Source organism: Canis lupus, chromosome 21, assembly GCF_048164855.1.
Source record: "Canis lupus baileyi chromosome 21, mCanLup2.hap1, whole genome shotgun sequence".
Taxonomy (NCBI): Eukaryota; Metazoa; Chordata; class Mammalia; order Carnivora; family Canidae; genus Canis; species Canis lupus.
In genome coordinates, this window is record NC_132858.1 from 4,414,963 (window position 1) to 4,440,739 (window position 25,777).

General features: G+C 54.1%; 1 protein-coding gene and 1 long non-coding RNA gene across 14 annotated transcripts in view; one reads left to right on the forward strand and one right to left on the reverse strand.

Moving 5' to 3' along the window:
* The first annotated feature begins 1,769 nt into the window (after nt 1-1,769).
* On the forward strand, nt 1,770-13,555 carry OVOL1 (ovo like transcriptional repressor 1). The gene is made up of 4 exons (XM_072789920.1): nt 1,770-2,170; nt 9,025-9,242; nt 11,108-11,297; nt 11,511-13,555. Exons 1-4 carry the CDS (start codon nt 2,071-2,073, stop codon nt 11,804-11,806), a joined length of 804 nt encoding a protein of 267 aa, XP_072646021.1. The 5' UTR covers nt 1,770-2,070; the 3' UTR covers nt 11,807-13,555.
* Nucleotides 3,813-25,777, reverse strand: part of LOC140612436 (uncharacterized) — a 39,484-nt gene continuing 17,519 nt past the window's right edge. For 6 of the 13 annotated variants that reach the window (XR_012013643.1, XR_012013642.1, XR_012013644.1 and 3 more), the window contains 4 exons: nt 14,281-14,442; nt 12,750-12,900; nt 6,922-7,008; nt 3,813-4,165 (listed from right to left, as the gene is read on the reverse strand). This is a non-coding gene — a long non-coding RNA (uncharacterized lncRNA). Of the gene's footprint in view, nt 4,166-5,350; nt 5,829-6,676; nt 6,841-6,921; nt 7,009-12,749; nt 12,901-14,280; nt 14,443-25,777 lie in introns of all 13 variants that reach the window. The other 7 variants (XR_012013653.1, XR_012013649.1, XR_012013648.1 and 4 more) reach the window with 7 other exon arrangements.

Genomic DNA, 25,777 nt, shown 5'->3' on the forward strand with positions numbered 1-25,777 from the left:
AGTCCCACATGGGGCTTCCTGCATGGAGCCTGCCTCTCTCTCTCTCTCATGAATAAATAAATAAAATCTTTAAGGAAAAAAAAATGGAGAACCGATAAAATACATTTGGGCCGCAGGAAGGTAGAGCCCTGGGAGAGGAAGAGGCAAGCAGCCCCACCGCCACCACTGTCACTGGATCCCACAGTGACCCCAGGAGGTAGGTGACAGGATTCTTAGGTGCTAGACTAGGAAACAGGTTGGAGAGGAAAGCCCCTTAGCTAAACTCACAGGCCCCAGGAGGGAGTGTAGGAGGAGGCCCAACTGCCCCGGAAGTGCAGACTCTGCCCACCCACCCAGGGGGTGGTCCTGTGAGACTCCTAGGGGGGATGGCAAGGGCCTGCCCCAAATTCGGTCAGGAGCCTTCTGCTCCTCTTTGACTCCTGACTTTGGAATTTTGTGATTTTGTGAATAGGACTCATTTGCTCTTAATCGGTTCCAGGAAACATTTAACAGGTGGGAAAGGTATCTGTGTGGTGGAGATCCCGAAATGTTTATTTTATATGTGGGAAGGAGGAGAGCTAAAAAGAGGAAGGGGTCCCATTCCAGACTTCAGTAGGCCAGCTGGTAAGAGAAGCCCAGATGCCAAAGTGTCACAGTAATTTGGAAGGCAACAAGCCCTCGGACGGAGGTTGGGCCTCCCTCCAGCTAAGCCTGGGGGCTGGGCAGAGCATGCTGAAGGTCTGGGGGTAAGGGGGAGGGTGTGTGTGTCCCAGGCTGAACCTCAGCCAAAGGTGGGCTGGGGGGGGGGGGTGGAGCAGACGGGAGCCCTCTGCCTGCAGTGGCTCCAACGGCAAACGAGGTTGGGCCTGACTTCAGAGGGCCTCGGCCTCGCCGCACTTGAAATCTGGACATTCGGGGCCAGGATGAGGGTGTTTGCGGGTGTGTAGGACTAAGGCACTGCGGTCTTTCGGATCTCAGTGGACTCAGGTTTAAATGCCCCTTCCTCCACGAAGCCTTCCACACTTCCCTGGTCAGAGAGCGGCTCTGGGCAGTGATCAGGGATCAGCTCTCCGCTTTGTACTGTGGCCGCCTTGTCCCCGCGGGCCCGCCCACCGGCCTACGCGCCCCTGGAGCCTCGCGTGCCTTCCCGCACGGAGCCAGAGCCCAGCAAATACTTCTGGGCTGAACCACGAATTGCTCAGCCGGGCCTTGGGGATCCGGGCCGCCCGGGCCCAGGCCCGGTTCAGCAAGTGTGGGCGGGCCGCCGGCTCCCGCCCGACGGCTCCGCGCCTCCCCAGGCGCCCGGGACCCGCAGAATCGGGCCGGCCCCGTCGGGCGAGTTTCATTTCATCACCTGCAGAGCGTGCGAGCGCGGGTGCACATAACGTTGCCCCCGCCGCTCCTCGGCTCTCTGAAACTCCGAAGCTTCCGTTTGCCAACGCTAGCGCTCCGGGTTGGGAGGTCCCGGGAGGGCGGCGGCCCGGCCGGCGGGGCAGCCGGGTGCTGGGTACCCCGCGCCGGCACGCACTCCCCCGTCGCCGTCCCCGCCCTCGCCCGGCCACCCCGCCCAGGCCGCCAGGCCACCTCACCCGCAGCGGAATGGAAACCGGTTCGACAGGTAACAAATAGGTGGGTTGTCACCGTTATTTCCCAACGCATGCGCCGTCGCTCCCCCGGACGCTCCAAGCTAATTAGCTCAGATCACCCCCCCACCCCGCCCCAGCCACCGACACACACCGCCGCGAGCCAATAAAGCGTGAACCCGTCCGTCCGGCTCGCACTTTAAGACTTCCCGAGCGGCCGCGGGGGACGCCAGTCGAGCCGGGAGACGCTTACCTGCCGCCTCCCCGCCGCCCGGCGCACCTGGCTGCAAGGCCTCCGCTCGGAGGGCGGGCGGCGACGGCCCCGCGGAGTTGCCAACGGGCGCGCGCCGTCCCGGGCACGGTCTCCCCGCAGAACGTGCGGGCACTTCGGCGACTCCTTCCCTGACCCGCACGCTCCCCTCCCCCGCCCCAGTCGGCCCGGGAAAGGTGCGACCGCTCCCGGCTCCAGTTACGGAAGCGGACGGTTCCGGGCCAGGAGGATTCGAAAATGCCCCGCGCGTTTCTGGTCAAGAAGCCGTGCGTCTCCACGTGCAAGAGGAACTGGAGCGAGCTCCCCGACGAGGAGCGCGGCGAGATCTACGTGCCAGGTGAGGCCAAGCCCGCGGCCGCGAGCCCTCCACTGCCTGGTGCGCGGCGCGAGCGGCGGGGGCCCGTCCGGGCGGCGGGAGCGCAGAGCGCAGCGGCGCGAGTCAGGCGGCGAGCGCGGCCGGGGCGCCCGATTTAATGTTTAAGCGGCCGCGGCCCCGTTAGCCCGCGGCGCTGGAGGAGGGGAGCGGAGCCTGGCGGCGGGAGAGGCGCCGGCTGGGGGCGGGGGCCGCCGGGAGGGGGCGAGAGCGGTTCCCAGGCCGCGCGGCGGGGCTGGGGGCAGGCGGGTCCGTGGCGCACCGGCCCGCGCGGTGCCGCCCTCCCCTGCACCGGCCGGAGCCGCGGCGCAGGGGAGGCAACGGGGTGTGTCACCGCTCAGGCGACCCTCCACTCTCACGTCGTAAATCCAGAAAGCTGGGACTTTTATGAGGCGGGAGGAGGGCACTGGAGCGATGCCACTTGGGGGGGGCAGGGAGCGAGCTAAAGTTTCGGCCTCAATTGGTGCAAAATGTAAGAGAAGACTCATTTAAGTCACCTTCACTGATCTCTCCATTTTCCCACACTCTGGTGGCCAGAAGGTCGTGTTGGGGGGAGGGGTGCCCGGCCAGCCGCCCCACAGAGTGAGCTGAGATAGTGGGGAAGGCGCCCGGCTCTACCCCGGCTTGTCCGGAGGACCGAGGTGGGATCAGGTCTCACCACTGGTAGAAACGCGCCTACTTGCAGAGGACGTGGTTGCAGAGGACACAGTTGAGTGGAAAGTGTTTTTAAGGAGCCCGGCCCACAGCCTGGGGACCAGGCCCCCGGGGCGGCTGGTGCACCCAGCTTGTTTTTGGAGGACGCCTTGACAGCGCCCGGGTCACCTTTGAATGAGTAACCCGAGTTGTTTCCCTCTCCAGTGGCATCTTTCCCTGGAGGTCCTGAGAACACTTTAGTGCCTTCTGTCCCCCACCAACCAGAAAATCTTGAGTCAGGAGAAAGCCAGCTTCCCTCGGAACTCCCCCTCCCCTCGCCTTGGGGGTGGGGCGGGGGCTGCGCAGCACACCCTGCCCAGCGCCTCCAAGGGGTGGGGGGGGAGGTTGTAATTAACCAACCGACTTTGACCCTTGATCCGCAGGCTCCGTGGCACCGCCCCAGGCCTTGTAGAAAAGCGGTGAAATGAGGGCAGTGAGGGGCCCTGTAAGGGCCCTTGCCTCAGTTTCTCCCCTGAATAAATTGGTGGAGATAGTGGAAGTAGTGGTGAGATCTCTGTGGCCTGATCCGCCAGGATCCAATGGCCTGTGGAGCTGATGGGATGTTTCACAGCTTAACTTTATCTCAGGCGCCTTGGCGCTGCCTCTACAGCCTCCTTAAAACAAGGGGAAACTGAGACCAAAAGGCAGGTGAGCTGCCTGCTTACCTGAGGTGGATTAGGGTGTGGGCGCAGGATTCTGTTTGTAGTTTCCTGCCTGACCAAGTTCGCTGGCAGGAGGGTTGGGGTTGATGGGTGCTCTACCTCCAGAAGCACCAGGAGAGGAACGAAGCCCCCCTCGGCTCCAGTCTCCTCCCTCACCTGTGTTTGTCTTGCTGCTTAGCTACTCCTTCGGATCTGATAAACCGAACTTGCACTGTGTGAAAGGTGAGCCGAGCCTTGCGGGAGACTCCGTGTGCTGTTATTTTTAGTTTTATTTCACATCCCAATCAGTAACAGATCATGTGTTGACTCTTACAAAGGACAAAGAAATTCCGTTTGTTCAAATCATTGACTTCCTTGCATCCCAACACAGTTCTGGTGGCAGCAGCTAGTGGGAGTGGTGGGGGAAGCCTACCCCCCAGGGGCTGTCTCATCAGGTGACCCGGAGGAGGGCTTCTGGGTGGTCTGTGCCCCCGGCTGCTGCTGTCCAAGTGACCGGAGCTGTGCCAGCCTCTCACTCCACAGGATGGGCCCCGGTCGGGGTCGGGGTTGAAATGCGGAGGGCGCAGGTGAGAATCTGCCCCTGTCATTCTGCAGAGGGATAGTCCTATGGAGTGAAGCAAAGGGTAGAAGACAAAGCACTAATTTAACCTCTCAAAGCCATGTGGCCCACTGGAGAGTTTTCCCACAGGTTTTGGAAGTGAGAAAGGGAATGTTCTCGGGCCACGCTTGGGTGCCTCAGATGGCCGGAGAGTGGGGAGTGTGTTTTGTGGTGGCTTGTCCCCTGACTGAGCCATTCCATCACTAGCCGACCATGACCCCAGGAGCTGGCTGGGCACGTTTCCTTCACCCCACCTCACAGACTCAGCACGTTGTGACCGGCTAAGCATTGACCCCGTTCCCACTGGGAGAAGCCCTGGGGGAGCTGGGGAACAGAGAAGCGTTAGCAGTCTGACCTCCCTGACAGGGCCCTCTGAGACCCTTAAAGCATCTGAGAGGCCCTGGAAGGAGACATTTTTACCGACTGAAGCTCAGGGCTCCAGTCTGACCAGCACTCCAGCCTCTCTCCCTGGGGCACAATTCAAGAAGTTCCCACCCCCAGGATAGAACCTTTTCCTGGCCTCACTCTCCTGTCAAAGCCAAGGGAAAAGCCCAGAAGTGGGCACATGGGGCTGAAAGGTTGTAGTGGAAGGGAGATTGCAGGCTATCCTGGGATATCCCATCTGGGCCCAAGAGCCTGGCCTGAGCCCTGCACTCCCCGCCCCTCATCTCCCAAGGCATTTCTCCTTTGTTATGTCAATATTAATGTGCAGGGAGTAATGCTGGCTTCTTGGGGAGGGACCTAAGCACCTGGGCCCAGGGGCTAAATTCCATCTTTTGGACTGAAGGGGAGGCTGAAGAAACAGATGAAGCCCCATGCTCCCAAGCCCTTGGCTGAGCCACCACCAAAAGCCAGTAAGGTACTTGAGGGTAGAGGAGCCTGGGAGCAGCCTGGAAGCAGAAATGATGCACTTCCAGATGTGGACATCCCAGGGCCTCTTCCAGGCCCCCTGGCATTGGGGCCTCTGTAGCCTGTCCTCCCACTTCACGACCACCTGCCTACCCCGGGGAGGCAGCCAGGCCAAGGTATGGGACACTGGAGCTGCTCAGCCCGGCTCTGATTAGGCAGTGCAGGAGCCGGAGCTGCTTTTGGGCCAGGCCAAGGTGGGACAGGCTCCTCAGTCGGCTCTGGGCCGCAGAGCACAGGTGTGCAGGTGGCAGGGAGTGGGTGCTGCGGAGGATGAGGACTCGCCTGAGGGTCGCTCTTCTCATTCCTGGGAAGTGCTGGCAGCAAAGGACATGTCTGCCATACTCTCCAGGGAGCAAGGCTGGGAGCACAGAAAGCCAGACCATGGATGGGGACAGAAGAACAACTTGGGCCTGGGCAGTGGCCTGGATGGGGCTCCTGCCTATCCCATAGGGCTCTGTCCCAGAAGCTGCCAAGTGGTTCGCTCCAGACCGGGGTGCCCCTGGATGGACTCCCTGCAGACCGCTGGTCCCAGAAAGAAAGCAGGAGAGGGCAAGCCCTCCGGGCACAGGGCAAGGCTAGAGCCAAGCGTGGCCACTGCGGATGTCCACCTTCAGCAGGTCTGGGGTTGCACAGGGGTGCCCAGCCCTGTGCTGGCCGGAAACAGACACAAATGGAAGGGCAGGCTGCGGCTGGTCAGGGCCACCCCCTCTGGCACGAGGCTGAGGGCTGAGGAGCACGGCGTCGACTTCACATGGACCCGCTGTGAAAGGCAGTCAGGAAAGGGAGACAAAGATGGCCTGAGAGAGAAACTTGGCATCCGCAGCACAGAAGCAACAGGCTGAGAAACAGGCCCGTTGTGTTTCCAGGGCTGCCCGCCTCCACCAGTTGGCTGGCACTAGCTGCCTTTCAGGTGTTGCTGGGTGACCTGCTGGGGCAGGGGAGGCAGGCGCAGGGGACCCCTGCCTTTCCTGATAAGGGGGCAAGGCCATCTAACAGCAGCGTGGGTCTCCACTGTGGCCCCCCATTCAGAGCTGAGTTACACGTACCCCCCACCAGGTCAGCACCAGCACCACCCCCATGTGGTCAGAGGTTAGGCGTCCTCCTGTCTGCTTCACCTGCTCCCCCTAGAGAGCCGGCACCAGGCCTTGTGCCCAGCCCTGACCTGAGGCCCTGCTTGGGGTAGCAGCCCTTGGGGAGAAAGCTGCCCTGGGCCCAGGCCTGCGTGTCCTCCAGTAGAGGTGAGCTGGACTGCCAGAAGGGGAACCCGGGAACCCCTGAGGGAGTAGGGAGAGGGCCAGGCTGGCGTGGCCTGGCCCTGTTCCACAGCCGTGGGCAGGTGATGCGTAGCCACAGCCACCCGCCTGGCCGGAAACATCTAATTAGGGGACAGAGAGCAGCACCAGCAGGACCCAACCAGTTCTGCTTCCTGCCTCCTACCACCCAGTGATACCCGGTGACAGGAGCGGCATGCCGAAGAGCAATCCCCCGTGCGTGCGGTGGCAGCAGGGGCATGCTCACGGGGGTGGCAGGAAGACAGGTTTGGCGGGGTGGATGGGATGAGGCAAATATCCCCACCCTGGCACCCTGTGGCTGCCCATGCAACCTCACCCGCCCCTGGCTCAGAGTAGAGGCAGTTCAGAGGCCAGACTGGGCAGGCTCCCTCCCGGTCCCCAGCTCCTTGGCACCATCATGTCCAGGTTCCTGTGGAAGGGGAGAGGCAGGCGCAGGAAATAGGTCTTCTCCCAGACTGGCCTGGATCCTCAGAACCCTCACTGGGAACACAGCCACCCATTAGTGGAGCATGGGAGCAAAGAGTGACAACTCATTTTGAGCACAAACTGGTTAGCCCTCACCTGCTGCCACTCTTCCCTCTGCTGCTCCCTGTGCTGGTGGTATGGCCAGGCTCCAGCTTTCAGGAGCTTCACTCACGCTACCCAAGCCTGAAAGACAGAAGAGGGTAGAGGTTTTTGTGTGTCCCGACCTGGATTGACAAATGGAAATTGTCACTCAGCTTTGAATTCTTGTCCAAGATCTCCAGTAGCTGGTAAACTGGCATCAGAAGCTGCCAACACTCTGACACACCCCTGCCCTCTCCCAGCCGTCACTGCGGGAAGGCCAGAGGGACCCCCAGAGCTCGGGCCTGACGTCCAGCCTCCCAGGGTTTGGAGAGAGGCACCAAGCCAGCTCCAGCTCCAAGGCCGGGCCAGGGCCAGGCACTGGTGAATCAACTCCCAGAATGAGGTGGCTCATTAAAGTCCCCCGGACAGACGGACGCCAGTGCCAGCAGAACGGGTTCTGGGCGGCAGACGGGCGCATTCTTCCCTTGTCAGACCTTTGTTGTGTTTTGAGGGGGCGAGAGCCAGGGCCTCTCCCCAAAGGAAACTTCGAAACTTAGGTGCTTTCATATTCATGCTTCTTCCATTAGTAGTTCCTTCTGCCTCCAGCCTCACCTGGGGGGTCCCAGGAGCAGTCCTGGGGCCGCCCTTCCCTGGGTTCCAGACTCTGAGGCACAGGGTGCACAGGGCCTAGTTCACAGGTCTGAGACCTGTCTTCGGCCTCCTGAAGCACATTCTTTCCTATTCCCCTCTTGATTTTTCCTTTCAAAGCTTGAAAAATGTTCCTTTCTTATGGGTTTTAAGTATGGCTGACCCCTGAACAACAACACAAGTCCGCACACAGGTCCACTTACACGTGGGTTGTTGTTGTTGTTGTTGTTGTTGTTGTTTTGATAAATAAAGCACAATACTGTAAATGTACTTTCTTTTAGGATTTTCTTAATATATTTTCTAGCTTACTTTATTGTAATAATACACAGAACATGCAAAATATGTGTTATTCGACTGTTTCTGTCCTCGATAAGGCTTCTGGGTAACAGTAGGCTCTGAGTAGTTAAGTCTGGGGGGAGTCAAAAGTTATATTCGGATTTTTTACCTGGGGGGGGTGGTCAGCACCCTAACCCCAGCCTTGTTAAAGGGTCAGCTGTATAGAGTTTAGCCTTTTGGGAAGAAAAATACCAATAAATTAAAACATTAGCTAGTTTGCCCAGCTTTGGTCAGCTTTGAGACCTCTCCCCTCTGTGTCACTCAGGCAGCTCTTCCTCTTCTCTACTCTGCAACTGGGACCAGGCTTTTCTGGCCCCGTTTAGTGTGAGGTGTCTGGTGTCTGTCGTGGGGAGCGGCTGCGTCAAGGGGCTGCCAGGTATCGGTGCTTTGGAGGGCGGAGGTTGGGAGCCCAGCCCTCACTGTGCCACATCGAGCAAGCGGTCCCTGCTGTGGGGGAGGGTTGCATAATAGCTGGGCACAACGCCCAGGAGACTGTTACACCGCATCCACCTGCTGCTCCCTGACCTCCTCCCTGCTCCACCTCACCTGGCCTGTTTGGCTGCCAAGCTTGGCCAGTGGGAGTGGGGAGCCTAGAACCCTGATGAGCTGCAGCCAAAGACGCCAGCCAGTGTGGAGGACCACCCAGTCCCCCTAAGGCCAGCAGCTAAATCGGCCTGAAGAAGCAGCCTAGGCTGGCGTAGGCCACCAGGGACCCTTCAGGAGCAGGGATGAATCCCTGGGCACAGGGCCTCCAATGCTGCCCCTTGTCTGTGCAGGAGCATGGATGAGGCCTGGAATCCAGAGGGACTGGCCCAGGTGGGGCAGGCAGACAGCTCCGGACGGATAATTGGCAGGGCAGGTTCAGTCCTCCCAGTTCCGCTAAGACACAAATTACTCAGCGGGCAGGCCTGTGGGCTGTGGTGCTTGGCGGGCGTCACCTGTAATTACCTTAATGGGGCAGGAGGGAGGGGCAGCACATATGGGTGGGGGGCAGTCCTCTCTGCCATGTGCCTGCAAAGGGCATGAAGGCTCCGGGATCCAGGCAGCCCACTGCCAGGCAACCATCCTGAGAGCCCACTGAGTCCTGTTCTCCCCCCACCTAGCCCCTCACCTGGCTGTTTCTTTTCTCTGTAGTCAGCCTGGGCTTCTGTCCGCCTCAGCCCTACCAGGAGCCAGAGCCGTCAGTGGCTGAACCCTCATCTTGCCCCCTGGTTTTGGACATGAGCCTCCGGGACTCCAGCTATGGTGTGGTCCCTGGGCCCTGTGTGGTAGCCCAGCTGCCCTCTGAAGACATCAGTCATTTGGCAGAGCCCCAGAACAGAGACCATGGCTTCCTACGCACCAAGATGAAGGTACTGAGCCTCACATTGTTTCTGGGGACTAGGAGCGTGTCTCTAGACCTGTGCCCAGCCCACAAGACCAGGCACAATGAGAGCTAGGCAGAGGGCTCGCCTTGGATCGAGGTCCAGGCTTCTGTAGAGAAGTGACCCCAGCAGGGCACAGATGGGGGTAGAAAATAAGAGAAGTGGCTCTAAAGCAACAATGTCCTGCATTGGGAAGAAGCAGCAGGGTTCCAGAGACATTTCACCCTTTGGAGTCCATTCTAGGTCTTGTTTCCATTTGTTTCTGGCCTTAAGGGGAGCCACCTCTTTGCAAGTCCTAGAAAAGCAGGAGACGTGAGCCCAGCTCAGCACCTTCTCCTGGGTTCCCATCCATGCTGTATCCAGAGTGAATTCTGGAGTGCACTTGGGGTTAACCACCCATTGAGGCACATGCCTAGTGGTCTCCACCTAACCCAGGTGTGCAACTTCCAGCTGCATGGAATCTAGGGCAAAGTCTGGGGAGCTACCCACTGTACTCAGCCTCAGCAGTGGGAACAGTCCCGAGTGTCTGAGGCAAAGGAAACTTCCTGCTCTCGAGGAGCATACAGATAGCAAGGCTGTCCCTGGCTAGGCCTGCATTCCTAAAAGGTCTAGGATCTGGAAGCACCTGGCAGCAGTGATCTAGTGGAAGAGTTCTTGTAGTACTCTTCTGTGTGCCAAAGGCCTGAAGAAAGCTGGCAGTGAATGCTGTTCCTTCCTCTCTGCCCTGTGTAGGACAAGCGTGTGTGGTAACTAGAGGGGAACCACTCAGACGTGTGCTCATTGGTTGGCCAGAGAGCCAGCACATGCCCTTGAACCCCTGTGGCCTTCCTCTCATCCCTTGGACCCTGGTCCATAGGGAGGACATGGAGAGAGAGCAGAGGGCCCAGGATGGCGGATGTGCCTGAGGAGTGAGTCCTGACTCGAAAGGTCTTGACTAGTCAGCAACAAGGGGCATTCCCCAGGGGCCAGAAGCAGTAGAGGAGGAGGGGTGGTGTGACCTAGGAAGCCTAGGGAGCTCAAGAGGAGTTTCCAGCAACAGGGCCACCCACAGAGCACAGGCAGCCTCTGGACATTAATGGACGTGGAGGGTCAGGACCATGTCTCCCTGTGTCGGCCAAACACCTGACACTCTGAGCAGCGTCCTTCTTGAGGGGCAGAGGGTGGCCAGAGATTTTCTTCCAAATGATCCAGGGCCAGGGGGAGGTTGGGAGGGAAAGATAAAACAAGATTGGCCCTTTAGGGGGTCTCAGTACTCGTGGTACTCATCTCCACATCTGAAAAGATTGGAGATTTTCTGTAGTTAGAAAAGAAATGGAAGAAGGTATTTATAAGCAAGATGGTGGTGAGGATGGCAAGGGTCCTCACATCCTACCCTGTCACGCCTGGCTCAAGAAAAAGCAAGGGGCTGAGCTGGCCTGCACTGGGACTCCAGGCTCAGAGCAATGGCCTTGGCCTAGGAGGGCTGCCACAGAGGCCATGTCCCGGGCATCCCCCTGTCCTACTGCATAGAATGAGAACAGACAGGGCGACAGCAGCAAGCTCACTGCTCACTCAGTGAAGGGAGCCCTTTCTAACAGGTGATGTGACCCCGGCTGTTTCTACAGGTATAGTCAGTTGCCCATCTCTAGAGATTGTAAAGGAGCTGGCTGGCAGCCTTGAAAGGGGATTTGGGGACCACAGGAGGCTGGACGATGGACCCAAAGGTTCCTTCCAGCCCCAGTACCGCTGATCTGTGAGCCTGCGGTGCAGAGGTGTGGCCTCTGCAGGGCGAGCTCGGTTCTCCCCGGGGGGCTGGGGGCTGTATCCTCCCAAGATGCCCACCTGCAGCCACAGCTCCTCCTCCTCACTTGCAGGTGACCCTGGGGGATGGGCCCAGTGGAGACCTCTTCACCTGCCACATTTGTCAGAAGGCCTTCACCTACCAGCGCATGCTCAATCGCCACATGAAGTGTCACAATGATGTCAAGAGGCACCTGTGCACCTACTGTGGGAAGGGCTTCAATGACACGTTCGACCTGAAGAGACACGTCCGCACCCACACCGGTAAGAGGGGCTCCAGCCTGGCTTCGATAACAGGCAGCCTCAAGAGGCACCTTGGAGCTCAGGGCACAAGCCCTCCTCAGCTCATCAGTTCTGTCACTTAGGGAGCTGGACACGGGACACGGGAAAGGCCTCCTCCGTTCTTCTTTCCCCCTAGTCAGGAGGCCTGGCCTTTCAGTGTCAAGTCCCTGACACCCAGCCCCCTCCTCCCTGCAGGCGTGCGGCCCTACAAATGCAGCCTGTGTGACAAGGCCTTCACACAGCGCTGCTCTCTGGAGTCACACCTCAAGAAGATCCACGGCGTGCAGCAGAAGTACGCGTACAAGGAGCGGCGGGCCAAGCTGTACGTGTGTGAAGAGTGTGGCTGTACATCCGAGAGCCAGGAGGGCCATGTCCTCCACCTGAAGGAGCACCACCCCGACAGCCCACTGCTGCGTAAGACCTCCAAGAAGGTGGCTGTGGCCTTGCAGAATACTGTCACCTCTCTGTTACAGAGCAACCACCATCTCTAAGTGGCCTGGCCCGGCCTGGCCCGATCCCCCCTCCTGCTGCCCCTCGCGGGATGTGGTGACCAGGACTGGAGCCCCCAGGCACACTTGCTCACTCAGCCCCCGTGCTGAACTCTGCTCACGTTTGCATTTTTGTCTCGTGGGCAGGGGCCTCTCCAAGCCTGGGCCGATGTGTGTGAGTGTGTGGCAGGAGCCGGGCCCAGGCTGCCTTCAGTTTGAGGTGGCACACCTACAGAGACGGGCCTCCCTTCCCAGAGGAGGTACATGAAGATGCTCCTGTGGCCATCTTCCTCTGGAGCCCAGGGGTGGGGACCACTGGTGCCCTGTGGACAGCAGAGGAAAGGGCAGCCCAGCAAACCTAGGTGCTGGGGGAGCTGGCCCCTGCCTGCGCAGCGGTGTGTCCCACGTTCAGGGCTGCTGGGGCAGGGTCCACCCTTCCGACAGGGAGACACACATGGACGAGTGCGCGCACACAGGAGGCCTTTCCATACATCACCTCATTTTTAGGAAATCGACTACAAGGTGCCAAGGAAGTCTTATTTCCTTTTTTTAAAGATGACAAATGTACAGATATTAATATATTTTTGGTGCCAATGGTGGCTATTTTTAAGAGAGGACGGAGCTGGCTTTTCTCCCTCTCCATGCAGTTCTATTTATCCTGGACATTTCATACTTTCTCTGTGCCTTGACTCTGGGGAGTAGGGGGCTGCCCCGAGCCACCCCTACCCTTCATACCTCCTGAGATATTTAACTGAAGACCCTCCTCCAGCCCTGCCTGAGGGATATGCTGTGCTTTCTCTCCTTCCCCTTCCACTGGGGTCCATGCCACAGTGGCTCTTCCTTGACCCTCAGGGCTGCCTCCCTCCCACATCCTTTCAAGGCATGCCTGGGGGTTACCAAGAGCTTGCTTGCCTCCTAATAACAGACCTTTTGTGGAGCAACTCACCATTGCGGAGGCCAAGAGTTTGTCCAGCTGCAGCTGCAGGAGAAAGCCCACAGGGTGATGAGTCTGATACGTCCAGAGTCCACCATTTGAGACACTGAGAGGACAGGGCCAGGCTGCAAGGCCTGTCCTTTTCCTTCTTGAGTGGAAAACCCTAGGGCCGCAGCAAAAAATTGGGACAGAATAATAACCAGACCCATCAGAAGCCTCTCAGGAGGACGATATTAGAGGGCTGACAAGTTCTATTTGTAGCCTATCTGCGGACTGTTTTTCAAACAGCTAGGCTGGGTTGTGAGCCTTCAAGGAGAGCCACCCCGGGGCTGGTTGGCTCCATCTGAGGAAATCGGCCAGGCTCTACTGGCTTGGCTGTATTTTCTGCTAAAAACAGGAAAGGGGTGTGGGTCAAAAGGGAGAGAGGGGCAGGGCTGGAGGCAGCCGGCTGAAGAATGAGAAGGCGAACTCTCAAAAGAGGTCCACAGGACGCAGTGGGCTGGACTGGGCAGTGGAGCTGAGCCCGAGGCAGAACCAGCCCAGAGGCTGCTGCTGAGGAGGAATCGGGTCGCTTTCTCGGACAGCCCTCTGACGGTGTATAGATTGTTTTGGAAGACTCCTGTCTTATTTTACTTTAGAGTGTCTGGGAGCTGCTGTATTCTGGAAGTTCTATAACATTATCTGGAGGCTCTGTTTCGTTTACATTTCTGTATCCCTGTGTTATTGCAATCTGAGGGGGTTCCAACGCTCTGTGTTGTCTATTTTATTTTATAACTTTCCCCTCAACTATTAAAATCAGAGAATTATTGTTTTCTGCATTTCTGCTTTTTTGTCTCATAGGCCTCTTTTTCCACCTGCAGGGAAATTAATCAAAACAGTTGTTGCATTCTAGTCAAAGCTTTACCCTTGTACGGTTACCAGTGAGCCTTGAGTCAAGACAAGAATCTGACCAGCAGAGATGAAGCAGCCTGCCCGTGGTCTCGGCAGTCAATGCCTGCTGACCCTTGGGCCATAGCTTTGCTGTGGCCGTGGCAGCAGGGCCTCCCCTGAGCTTGCTTCACCGGCCCGAAGCTCTCATACCCAGACATGGCTCTCCACCAGGCCAATGTAGTCACTCGGGCTCCAGTTTTAGTTTCTCTTCCCACCATCCTGCCAGGGCCATAGAAGGAAGACTGTGATCCCAAATGAGGACACAAAGGTCTCATCACTTCCAAGTCAGACACCTAGCTCTAGGGATGGCCACATTTGCAGAGCACTTGTTCTGTGCCAGGGCGCACTTGTTCACCCACATTAGCTCACTTGATCTTTCAGCCACTGTCTGGAAGATGCTGCCATCATTGCTGGCAGAGAGATGTTAGGTAGTGGGCCCAAGGCCTCCTGACTGACTGGTGGAACTGGGATGTGAACCAGACAGCCTGGCTCGGGGACTATGCTCCAAGCACCTTGTGCTCTGTTGCTACAGAGACCAGGGGGCAGCATGTACCTCTAGGCAATTCAAACTAGACAAGAATTTAGAGATTTACTGGCCTTCACTATCACCTACCTAGGATCACCTGGGGAGATCTGATCACTCTGGGTACTGTGATACCCAAGGCTCAGCTCACTGTTCTTCCAATGTGCCCCTTCCAGATGGATGAGGAAGAGGTGGTTGCCAGGCTTGGGATGTGAGGTTCCAGGAGGTGTGAAAAGGGCTAGTGCCCCAGTGCTGTGAAGAGAAAGGAAAACACGAGTCTGACCTGTAAGGCTCCCTGTGAGAAGCCCAGATGATTGAAAAGGGCCACTACCCCTCCTTATGTCTCGAAATAGGCAGGCATAGAGGATTTTTATCTCTAGTAGCCTCTCAATATGACAAGCCAACCAAATCCTATTTTTACCTGTCCCTAGGTGAGCAGAAACCATTGTTGGGAACCCAAATGATTAACTGCTGTATAAATAGGAGGAGCTAGGAACCGGGGAGAAGCTTCTAGAAAGGCAGGCGGGGGGAAGCAGGGGAATGTTCCTGGGGCTCCCTGGGAACTTTTACTCTCTCTCCCACTCTTTAGAAGGAGTCCAGCATGGGCCACCTCTCCAAGGAGCCCTTCTCTAGCAGCATCAGGCCAGACAGTCCCATTTCAAGGGCCCACGATGATCTCCAGCCCCTATAGCATGGGTGCCATGAGAGAAAAAGGAAAGGTAGAGAGGCTTCCACTGACTGGGAAAATGCACCTGGGCCAGGCAGGGAGAAGAGAGGAATGGAAGTCAATATATAACCAAGGACACACCTGTGACCACACTACAACTGCAGTGGAACCCAAAAAGGAGTCTTTTGCATCTGAAAGAGTAAAGACTTCTTGGAAAAAGTGGAGCCCAAGCTGAGCCGGGTGAGAAAAACGGGGGTTCTGAATAGAACAGAGCAGGGGGAAGGTGTTTTGGGGAGGGAAGAGTGGGATCAGGCCCAGAGAGGAGGTATGGGCCGGGGGTCTCACTATTTCCATCAGCAATCTGGATGCTTGATTGGTTCACTCAGCACACCAGAGGCATGCTTTGAACCCTGCCCAGGTGCCAGTCAGAGCTGATGAGACAAGATTCTGACAAGAGAGCTGGTATCACCTCCTTGCATGATGGGCTGGTCACCAGTCAATGGCTTTGAGCCCCAGCCCTGTCTCATGCTGTCTGCGTGGCCTTGGGCAAATGACCTCACTTTCTGGTTACTTCAGCTATAAAATGAGGTGGGTTCCTGAGTTTGAAAGTCCCTCTCTGGTATCAGGACTTCAGGTCTCTAGGCCCCCATCTTGAGAAGGCCTTTGAAGAGACTCACTAACACCTTGCAGGGGAGATGGGGAGGGACCGAAGGCTGAGAAGCTGCTTAGTAGGTGGCAAAGACCAACTACAGGGCTCCTGGCTTGAAGCAGAGGGAAAGGCTTAGCCCAGGTCATTCCAGCTGGTATAACCTGGGCCCAGAGGTGAGGTTTAGACAGGAGCAGAGCCCACTGTGGGGAGAAGACTCTAAGCTCCAGCATGGCTTACCCATGGGACGGCTACATGGGGGTGGGGGCGTGGAGGGGAGCCCCGGGCACTGTCACTAGAGAGCTAGGGCTGGAAAACCATATGTTGGCAATTTCTTTCTTTCAAAGATTTTATTTATTTACTTGAGAGACACAAAGAGAGAGGGAGAGGGCAGCCCCGGTGGCTCAGCGGTTTAACGCTGCCTTCAGCCCAGGGCGTGACCCTGGAGACCTGGGATCCAGTCCCGCATCCGACTCCCTGCATGGAGCCTGCTTCTCCCTCTGCCTGCGTCTCTACCTCTCTTTCTCTCTGTGTCTCTCATGAATAAATAAATAAAATCTTTTAAAAAAGAGAGAGAGAGAGAGAAAATGAGTGGAGTGAGGGGCAGGGGGAGAAGCAGAGTCCCCCACTGAGCAGGGAGCCTGATGCAGAACTTGATTCTGGAACTCTGGGATCATGACCTGAGCCAAAGGCAGGTGCTCAACCAACTGAGCCACCCAGGTGCCCTGTTAGCAATTTCTAAGAGGACTCTGTCATGGAACCAAAAGCTGGACAAAACAACCTTCAAGACTCTTTCTACTCACCTTTCTAAAATGTCAGGCCAAAGTGCAGTGGTTATGACTCCCAGGCCAGTTTACCATTCCCAACAAAGCAGAGCCAGAGTGAAATGTTACTGAACAGAACAAAACGGGAAAGACAACCCTGGAAAGAGATGAGCTGGGGGGCTGGATGGAGACCTGGATTTGCCAGGGGAAGCAGACCCCTTCTCCCTGCCTCTGGCCCTGGCCACATTGCCCTCGGGACCTGACCCAGAGTGTTCCACCCTCTTCATGTCCAGACCAATGCGCACCCTCCTCTGCTCCTTATGCCAGCCCCCTTCCTGAGTTTCTAGAGCCTGTTTGTTTTGTTTTTTTTTTTAAGATTTTACTTACTTATTCATGAGAGACACACAGAGAGAGACACAGAGAGAGAGAGGCAGAGACACAGGCAGAGACAGAAACAGGCTCCATGCAGGGACCCCGATGTGGGACTCGATCCCGGGCCTCCAGGATCACGCCCTGGGCCGAAAGCAGTCACCTAACTGCTGAGCCACCCAGGGATCCCTCTAGAGTCTGTTTTGATATTCCATCCCTCATCCTGCAGGCTAGCACCTGCTAGCCTTTTTGAGTTCCTGTACTAGGAGGTCCACTCCTCTTAGTGCTCCCCCTGAGACCACCCTTCTTGTCTGGCAGCTCTCCTCCTGGGTGGTGGGCTTGATGATGGCACGTGGTGCTCATGCCCTGTCCCCCACCCCCACCCCGAGGGGCCAGTGCTGGCGAGGAGGCCAGCAGATGTGCAGATTTGGGTCCTGGGCCAGGGCAGTGCATTGAGAATGAGATCTTCCGGGTTCTGTTTCCTGAATATAAAAGCTGGGTATCAAGTGACTGATTTCCTCTATTCCTCACTTATTCCTCACTTATTCTCTCTATATCAACTGGGTGAGAACTTCTACCTTGATCAATCTTTCAGAGTAGAGTAAAGCACAGATCAGGGTTTCTTACAACGTGCTCACAGGAGAGAGGCAGGGAGCCAGTTGTGATGTATGTGACCTGCCTCAGTAGCAAACGGAGGGCACCACCAGCCCTCAGACTTCTCCTCAGACTTCAGACCCTAGGGTCAATGCCCTCAACCCCTATGAAGAAGAAATCCGAGCCAGCAAGTGCTACCAGGTGAGCTATTCTGTGCCCAGGCTGCCAGGCCACATTGCCCACTGGCATCAATTGGTTCATCACTCCTGAGAGAAGGACCACGGCATTCCGGGTGGGAGACCAAACTGAGGGAGGCTCCCCAGGGCTCCGGTGTTACTCACTGCTAACCCCAGAACTCTCGAAGCGAGTTTGCTTCAGGCATACACGTCAACAGTCCTGTAATAGCAGCTAATCACTGCTTCCACTGAGTGAGCTCCTACTATGCACCAGGCAGCAACGAGCTTCGCTTCCCTCTGACATCATCACCAATCCCCACAACGACCCTAGGAGGTAGCTATTACTGTTCTATTTTTAGACAAAGAAATTGAGGCTCAGGGGGAATAAATATCTTGCTCAAGGTCATGTGGATGGTGAGCGATGAGGCCAGGCTCCACCCGAGGTCTGCTGGACTTTCAAGTTGAGCTCTTTCTTGTCTCTCTGATTCTCAATGATTATGAAATGGGAGATCCTTTCCCTTCAGTTCTTTATTCCTTCTCTGGATCCTGAGCACCTACTTTGTGTCAAGCACTGTGCTGATGCATTGGCTTTGCTAGGATGAGTGAGGCATGGGACCTGGGCTCCAGGGGTCAGCTTCTGCTGGGGGAAACGGAACTGGCAGGTAGGTCCGTGTAGGGGGAAGTGACAGGTGAAGGAGTGCGTGAGCACTGAGGACAGCAGGAAAGGAGCCAGGCTGCCCGAGGGTCTCATCCTCAAGCAGAGATCTCTGAAGCTCCCCAATGTCACCCACATCAGTAGGTTGAGAAAAGGGAAGAAGGGAGAAAACCTGACACAGTTGAGCACCCACCTACCACCCGTCTGGTGTACTAGGCACCAGCCCCAAGGCCAGCACTGTTGCTGTCTGTCCAGATGAGGAAAGTAAACCCTAAAGAGGTCATGTGCTGTCAAGGTCACCATGGCCACCGGACACCTGGCTAGAACCCCCAGCTTCCCATGCCGAGCATCACACTGTCTTCCCAGAAAGTGTGTGGAAATGTAAAATGAAGGAGGTCTGGAAACTCCTAAGCCCAGCTGCAGGGGGAAAAAGCCCAAGTCCTCTGCAGAGACCACAGAGGCCAAGGGTGTGAGAATCCAGCTCCTACCACAGACATGCCAGGTGTCTTGTTCCCGTTCAAGTCACAGCCACAGCCATCTCCCAAACATGCCAAACCAGGAGAAAGGGTTGGAGGGGAGACACTCAGGGGAGTGAGAGCAGGTCAGGGCGGTCCAAACCCAAGGGAGCTCTGATGTGAACTCCCAACATCTGCCCGCCCCCGTGTGTACCCTGACCTCCTCCCTGCAGCCCCAGTTTTCCAAGGTACTGATCTCGGCAGGGAAGAAACTCCTCCTGTCCTCACCACCTGGGCTTGTCCTGTCCAGCCGGCTCCTGCCTAGGGCCTCCCCCGCCTCTGCTCTCTCTGCTCTGGGTGGAGGGGGTACTCCAGGTAATAGGCCTGGGCCCCTCCTCCTCCCCAAGCAGGAGGCTGTGTGGCAGGACACCAGGAGAACTGGTAGGACTTGCGTCCCTGTTGCCAGAGGCACAAACAAACCTGCCAGCGGTAATAACAGGGCAAAGGAGCGGACCGCCTGGGACTCTGGAGGAGGACTGCAGGCTCCCGGCCAAGGCACCCCTGCCATGAGGGCCTTGCTCAGAAGCAAGAGGGGTCCTTGGAGAGTGGGTTTCTCTTCATTCTTGCCACAGCAGACCTACTAATACTTCCTCCCCCGCAAGACGATCCCCTTCTACTACTAATACTCCCTAATGCGCACCCTCCTCTGCTCCTCCCTAAGTGCTCTCTGTCACCCTTTTCCCTGGGGGTTCTGAGAGGCCCGTGTCAGGGTTTTCTGAAGCATTAAGCAACAGCGGAGGTGGGGGGTTCACCACGACCCCCCAGCCAGAGGCCTGGGTAAGAGGAGGAGGCAGTAAGGTTTTGGAGGTCAGGGCAGGAGGGATGGGAGCCACCCTTACCGGTCCTACGCAGAGGAATGGCGGTTGGGGGGGGGGGGTGCTTGTGGGGATGGGCACAAGAAGAGGAGCCCTTTACCAAATATACTTTGGAAGGAACTTGTTAAAGAAAAAGTAGAGGAAAAAGAGCAAAGCGTCCATGGTCTGGTTGGGATTGTCAGGGAAAGTCAGTATGTACTCGAATTCAAAATGGTGCATTGAAATATGATGTAAATGAGTTTTTAGCAGATACAATTTCAGCCTCAATATAAAGAGTTCTTACAAATCAGTAAAAAAGTAAAAAAAAAATAAATGCACACCATTGAAACCTGTAAATAGTATGGATGGACTATTCATGAACGAGCTTCAAATGATAAAAATCATATGAAAAAATTCAACTTCATTCATAATCAAAGAAATGAAAATTAAAATTAGATCCAGGAGTCTATCATAAAACTGGTCATAATAATGAAAAAATAGGAACAATCTAAATATATAACTCTAGAGTACCATTAAGAACTATAATGAAATATTACATATCCATAAATATGTTATAAAAATATTTACTAACAGGAAAATGTTTGCAGTATATTAAGTTTAAAAAGCAGATTCCAAAACAGTGTTATGGGTAGGAGCATTTTACATTTTGGTAAACACAAGTAAGTCCACGTGTACATCATAAAATTTACAGAAGACTAAACGAAGCGTTCATAGTACTAAGTCATTACTCAAGGGTAGAATTATGATTTTATTGTCTTGTTTATTTTTCTATATTTTGTACTTTTCCTACGATGATCCCATTTTGATTTTGCAATGAAAATTTTTTGGAAAAAAATTTTTTTTGGTAACTTTGAAAGAGTCTTTGACAGAGGAAATGTACGAATCATTATGTTTCTATGAACTCTTCTCCAAGAAGTGGCAAGTCTCTCCCACCTGGTGATTGTGGAAATAGGGGTAGGATATGAATGGGTTTGAGGATGGCTGATGTTGGAGGTCACTCAGGCTGCAGAACTGGGGGGGGGTGTTCTTTTTGATAGGAATTGCAATTTTTATGTTAACTCTGAGATCTCTAGGGGCCCATGACCTTGTAGAGAGAGGCCAGAGGATTTATAGTTAGAGAATGAGAAGGGATCTTAGGTCTACCAGTTGTCACTGAGGAAGATACTTTATCTTTCTGAGACTCAACATCTATAAAGTGGAAGTAACAGTAACACAAGATTATTGTGTGGATTAAATAAGATAATTATTTGCTTTGTGAGGTATAAATCACTAAACAAATGTTAGATGTTGTCTTTTTTTTTTTTTTTTTTTTTTTAGATGTTGTCCTTAATAACATCCATCTCTCCCTCAGCCTCAGCAGGAAAGCAGGCCAACTGCAAACCGGTCAAGTTCACGTGGGCTGTTGAGAATCCTGGATATGCAGGAGGTGAGGGCCAGTTTTCCCATGTGTCTTAGGCAAACTGATGTCCTGGTCCATGGTAATAGAATACAAAAACAAAAAGAAGGTAAACTTATTCTGAGCTCAGAGGAAGGTGTTTGGAGATCTTCTGACTACCCTCTAAGGAAAGAATACATAGCCTGTGATAAGAAATTCCTCACTAGCATTGTGCTGGGCACTGGTAAAGAGGAGAAACAGCCCAAAGTGGAGAGGTCTGTGACTCCCTTTACCTGTACTTGTTTACTCATGTTTTGGCAAGATGCTTGGGGGCTGAGTTGGGTGGACCAAGGATGCCACAGCTTGTCATCTAAGGAGACTGGGAGAGGCTGGGTGGTGATTCTGGTTAGATGGGTCCCCACCCTGCACGAGACGAGGGAAGTCATGGCTTCTGGGTGGAGGTGGTAGGCACGCTCATGAATCATAAACCCCTCTCATTCATAACTGAGTAGCTGGTACTTCTAGTGCCATGCCTGTTTTTTACACAGTATGGTGCCAAACGTACACCCTCAAAGAGCACCACTTTCTTCATCCCACTAGATGAAAGGGATTTATTGATCAGATGACAAGCTTTCCAAGGGCTGATCACATTTGGTGACTCCATCTTGCCTGCGCCACTCCAAGGCCTTAAGATGAGGAGGAGGATCTTCACTCTTCCTTTCTTGCTTCTTCTAGAATGCCCCTCCTACATTTCCTTCTGTTTTTTTTTTTTTTTTTTTTTTTTTTTTTTAAGATTCTATTTATTTATCCACGAGAGACAGAATGAGAGAGAGAGGCAGAGAGACACAGACAGAGGGAGGAGCAGGCCTCATGCAGGGAGCCCGACGTGGAACTCGATCCTGGGTCTCCAGGATCATGTCCTGGGCCAAAGGTGGCGCTAAATTGCTGAGCCACCCGGCCTGCCCTTTCCTTCTGTTTACCTCCTTTTCTTCTTTGGAGTTGGTTTCATTGCTCTTCCTCTCCTTGTTTGTCAGGTTTCCCTCTCCTTCCTCCCATGGCCACCTTATGTGGTTCTGGATCCAGGTGGCATCTTCTTCTGTGCTCTTCATGTCAGAGGCACCCACCACTTGGAGCCACCCCGTTCTGGGGTATTCTGAGCTAGAGCCCACTGGTCCATGAGGTGAGGCTGCCCCTCCTGCAGGGCTTACTGAAGTTTGGGTTCACAAGCTTTTTTACCCCTTGCTTCACCTAGTCCTCTCCTCAATGACCCAACAAGCCTTTTAAAATCTTTCTGTAACTAAGTTTTCTCTTTTTTTTTTTTTAATTTTTATTTATTTATGATAGTCACACAGAGAGAGAGAGAGAGGCAGAGACATAGGCAGAGGGAGAAGCAGGCTCCATGCACCGGGAGCCCGATGTGGGATTCGATCCCGGGTCTCCAGGATCACGCCCTGGGCCAAAGGCAGGCGCTAAACCACTGCACCACCCAGGGATCCCCTAAGTTTTTCTCTTAATCCTCCTGCCAACTCTGCTCCTCTGCTCCCCAGGCCCCTGTCTCTTCTGTGGGGCCCTCTGATCTATCTGTACCTTGCTGGTGTTTACATGTCCTAGGCTGAACATGTGTTCTAGTCAGTGGGGGGGGGAAGAGTGAAGGATGGCCATGTGTTCCTGTCCAGCTGGGCTTTTCTGTCCAGCTGGGCTTTTCCTGTCCAGCTCCCTTCCACTCTGGGCTTTTCTAGCCTCTTCTGTATTCCCGCTATCCAGCCAAGAGCCAGGATGGGAGTGTTCTCTGTCTCTTTTATTCCTTAGAACCTCACCCCACTGTTTTTTTTCCAGTCTAAATCTCATTTCGAAATCTCCTACCCAAAGGGTTTCCCAATGCCTCCCAGTTTTGAATCAACCTGCTGTTTACAGCACACCCAGATCAGGAATAGAGACGTCAGGGGGGACCAGATCTGATACTACGCCCTGAAGACACTCATGTGCCTGAATTCGTCATTGGACTGGTGGCACCTGGACAAACAAATCTATTTCCTCCTATCTCCCAAGAAGGTAAGAAACCAAGTAGGCTCCAAGCTGAGAACAAGGACTGGCCAGAAGGCAAATACCAACTTGGCCATATTCCTCCCCTGGGGAAGGTGTTTGAGGAAGGGCTGTCACTGCAAGTCCAGCCTGCACCAGGGGAGATCCTCTCTAAGCAGCCCACAGAATTCTCTGTCCCCTGACTGAAGTGCCCAGGCCCTCCCTGAGGGCCGTTTCTTAAGAATATGCATCTTACTTCCCCACTCACTTAATGGGGTGGATTCCTAGCCCTCAAGAACCTGAGTCAGGAGCAGCCTCTAGAACACAGAGAAGTAGGTCAGTGGTGTTTTTTGAACAAGCAAAGTGGGTTGTTCCCTACATACCCAGGGTACCAACCACTTGCCTCAGTAACCTGACAGCTCTCTGTCACCAGCAAGGAGGGCCCACCTGTGGTCTTTACTCTCCAAAAGAAGCTGAAGGATCAGCTTGGGGTGGAAATGGCAACCTGGATCTCTGCATCATGTTCTAGCCAACAAAACATCTCAACTTGACTTAAAAAAAAAAAAAAAATTCGATTCAAAGCCCAATTCTTTTTTTTATTTTTATTTTTTTTTATTTTTTATTTTTTCCAATTCTTTTTTTTAAATATTTATTTATTTATTTTAGAGGGACAGCATGAGCAGTGGGGAGGGGTAGGGGAGAGAGGGGAAACAGACTCTCTGCTGAGGAGGGAGCCTCACATGGGGCTCTATCCCAGGACGCTGAGATCATGACCTGAGATCATAACCTGAGCCAAAACCAAGAGTCCAATGCTCAACCACCTGAGCCACCCAGTTGCCCCCTCAAAGCCCCAATTCTGCATATAATTCCCTTTCATCTGAATGAACAGAGTGGAATATGGACATCAAACCAGCCTCTGAGGGCTCTTGTCACCCTCTGTCTGAGGTAAATGCTGCAGACAAGAACTAAGCCTTTCTGCTCCCATAATTTGAGGAGAGAAAACACCATCTGATGCCATAGCAAGCTCCTATTCTTGGCACTTGGTGTCACTCTTGCTTCACCTTGCCTCAGCTCGAAGCCTTCCACTGACTGGTGGCAACCACCACAGAGGGGCAGAACTCTCTCCTCCCTCTCCTTCCCCACGGATGCACACACATGTACACATTTACAAAAGTCTGGGCAGGAGTCCATCTCTCCTGAGGAAGGGCAAGTGTCCTGGCAGAAGGATGACAGGAGTGCCACATGGTGAAGGGTAGGAAGAAGGACCTCATCTTCCCTGAGAAGGCTGGGGTGGAACCTAGGCTCCTGGAATTGTTGGTTGTTGACCTTGCCAATGTTTTCTTAAAACTCAAAATTGCTCAGAAGACAATCTAATAGCACAAACTTGCACATATAAACACTAAGAGTCACTTGATATCAAACTGGCAAATTTTGGTGACAGAAGCACAGAGATGACCCATCTATAGCTGCAAGGCTTGCTGTCTCTCTCCTTTTCAAGACCTTGGCTACTAAACCTTCGTCAATCCCCAAGGCAGAGTTTGATACATTTGTTTCTGCTGAGAACACCTTTTGGCAACTAAATAAATGCCATATTTCCTTTTAGTTAATCTTTTAATTAGCAAAATCAAACTTCTCCACTTGCACATTCCATGGCCTCTGTTCCATTGTCTCAATCTCTCTTAACCTCTGCTGTTTCTCTTTCCTCCCTCCACCACTGCCAGGCTCCTCTCAACAAGAGTTATGTGCTCCCACTGGCCTCTAGTCTCACTCCAGAGTCCCCTCTTGCAACACCCCCCCAACACACACACACACACACACACACACACACACACACACACATTGTCTCTAGAAGATCCCTTTGTCCTTGAGGCTCTCCCATGGATGGATAGCCCTTAGAAGGAGAGTGGTTCCTCCTTCTCTGGGTCACACAGATCTAATATTCTTCTTAGAAGAAATCTAACTCCTTTATGACCCATGAGGGAAGGTAGTTCAGGGTAAAGGAGAGGCTGGAGCGTCCCTAAAGAGCACAGGCTAGTGAAGATCCACTACCCAAGAAGAGCCAGTCTGGAAAGGGCCACCTGCCCAAGCCAAAACTGAACTTCCACAACACTCCTATCTGCAGCAGGTCACACCATTATCGGCCTAAGAAGACAACAATAACTAGCTTACAGGGCTTGCAGTTACTTTGCTATTCCCTAATCCCAGGCTAACTGGCTGTTCTGAGCAAAAGCTCTCGGGGAAGGTAGGACTTCACTGTGCCCTCCCAGCAGAGTTCTGACATCTCAACACACAAGGGAGCAGGGCTCACAATTTCCCTGCTGCCTTTTATTTGAAAACATCTTGTGAGAGTGCATCCTAGGTTCCCAGGTTCCACCCAGATCATTCCACCTAGAGTCTACCTTTTAGTAGTTCCTGGAATAGGGGCAGGTAATATCTAGCCTGGCAAGTCACACTGGAGGTGACTGAAGGCCCCACGAGGAGGAGACACAGTGCCTGAACTACCATTTATCCTATTTCTAGAGATAAGAGTGTTGATGCCAAGGTCAGGAATGAGCAGCTCCCACCAATAGTACTATGTGGTGCTGAGACCTAGCCCCTCTTGCTTTTTCTTGGGCAGCACCCCCAGGGTAGCAGATGGAAGCCCTAGACTGTGGGGAATGTGAAGTGATCCAAGGGTAGTAGTGAGTCAGGTTGCACTCTTGGAGTAATACAAAACACTTTATCACTGTTATTCCATGGATCTTATTCATATCCAAGGAAAGAAAGAAGGAAGGAAAAGGGTAGAGCCTTCTCATTTCATCAAAACAAAGTGAACGGGGCACCTACGGGTGGCTCAGTTGGTTGAGCATCTTACTCTTAGTTTCAGCTCAGGTCATGATCTCAGGGTCATGGGATTGAACCCCATGATGGGCTTCATGCTGGGTATGGAGCCTACTTTTCAAAAAATTAAATTTAATAAAAAAAAAAAAGAAGTACATACAAACCTAAA

Excerpts from the sequence above, each read along its gene's own strand:
- OVOL1 (XM_072789920.1), top strand. The coding sequence starts at position 2,071 with ATGCCCCGCGCGTTTCTGGTCAAGAAGCCGTGCGTCTCCACGTGCAAG. Across the intron at positions 2,171-9,024 it reads CGGCGAGATCTACGTGCCAG|TCAGCCTGGGCTTCTGTCCG; the intron begins GTGAGGCCAAGC and ends TTTTCTCTGTAG. Across the intron at positions 9,243-11,107 it reads TCCTACGCACCAAGATGAAG|GTGACCCTGGGGGATGGGCC; the intron begins GTACTGAGCCTC and ends CCTCACTTGCAG.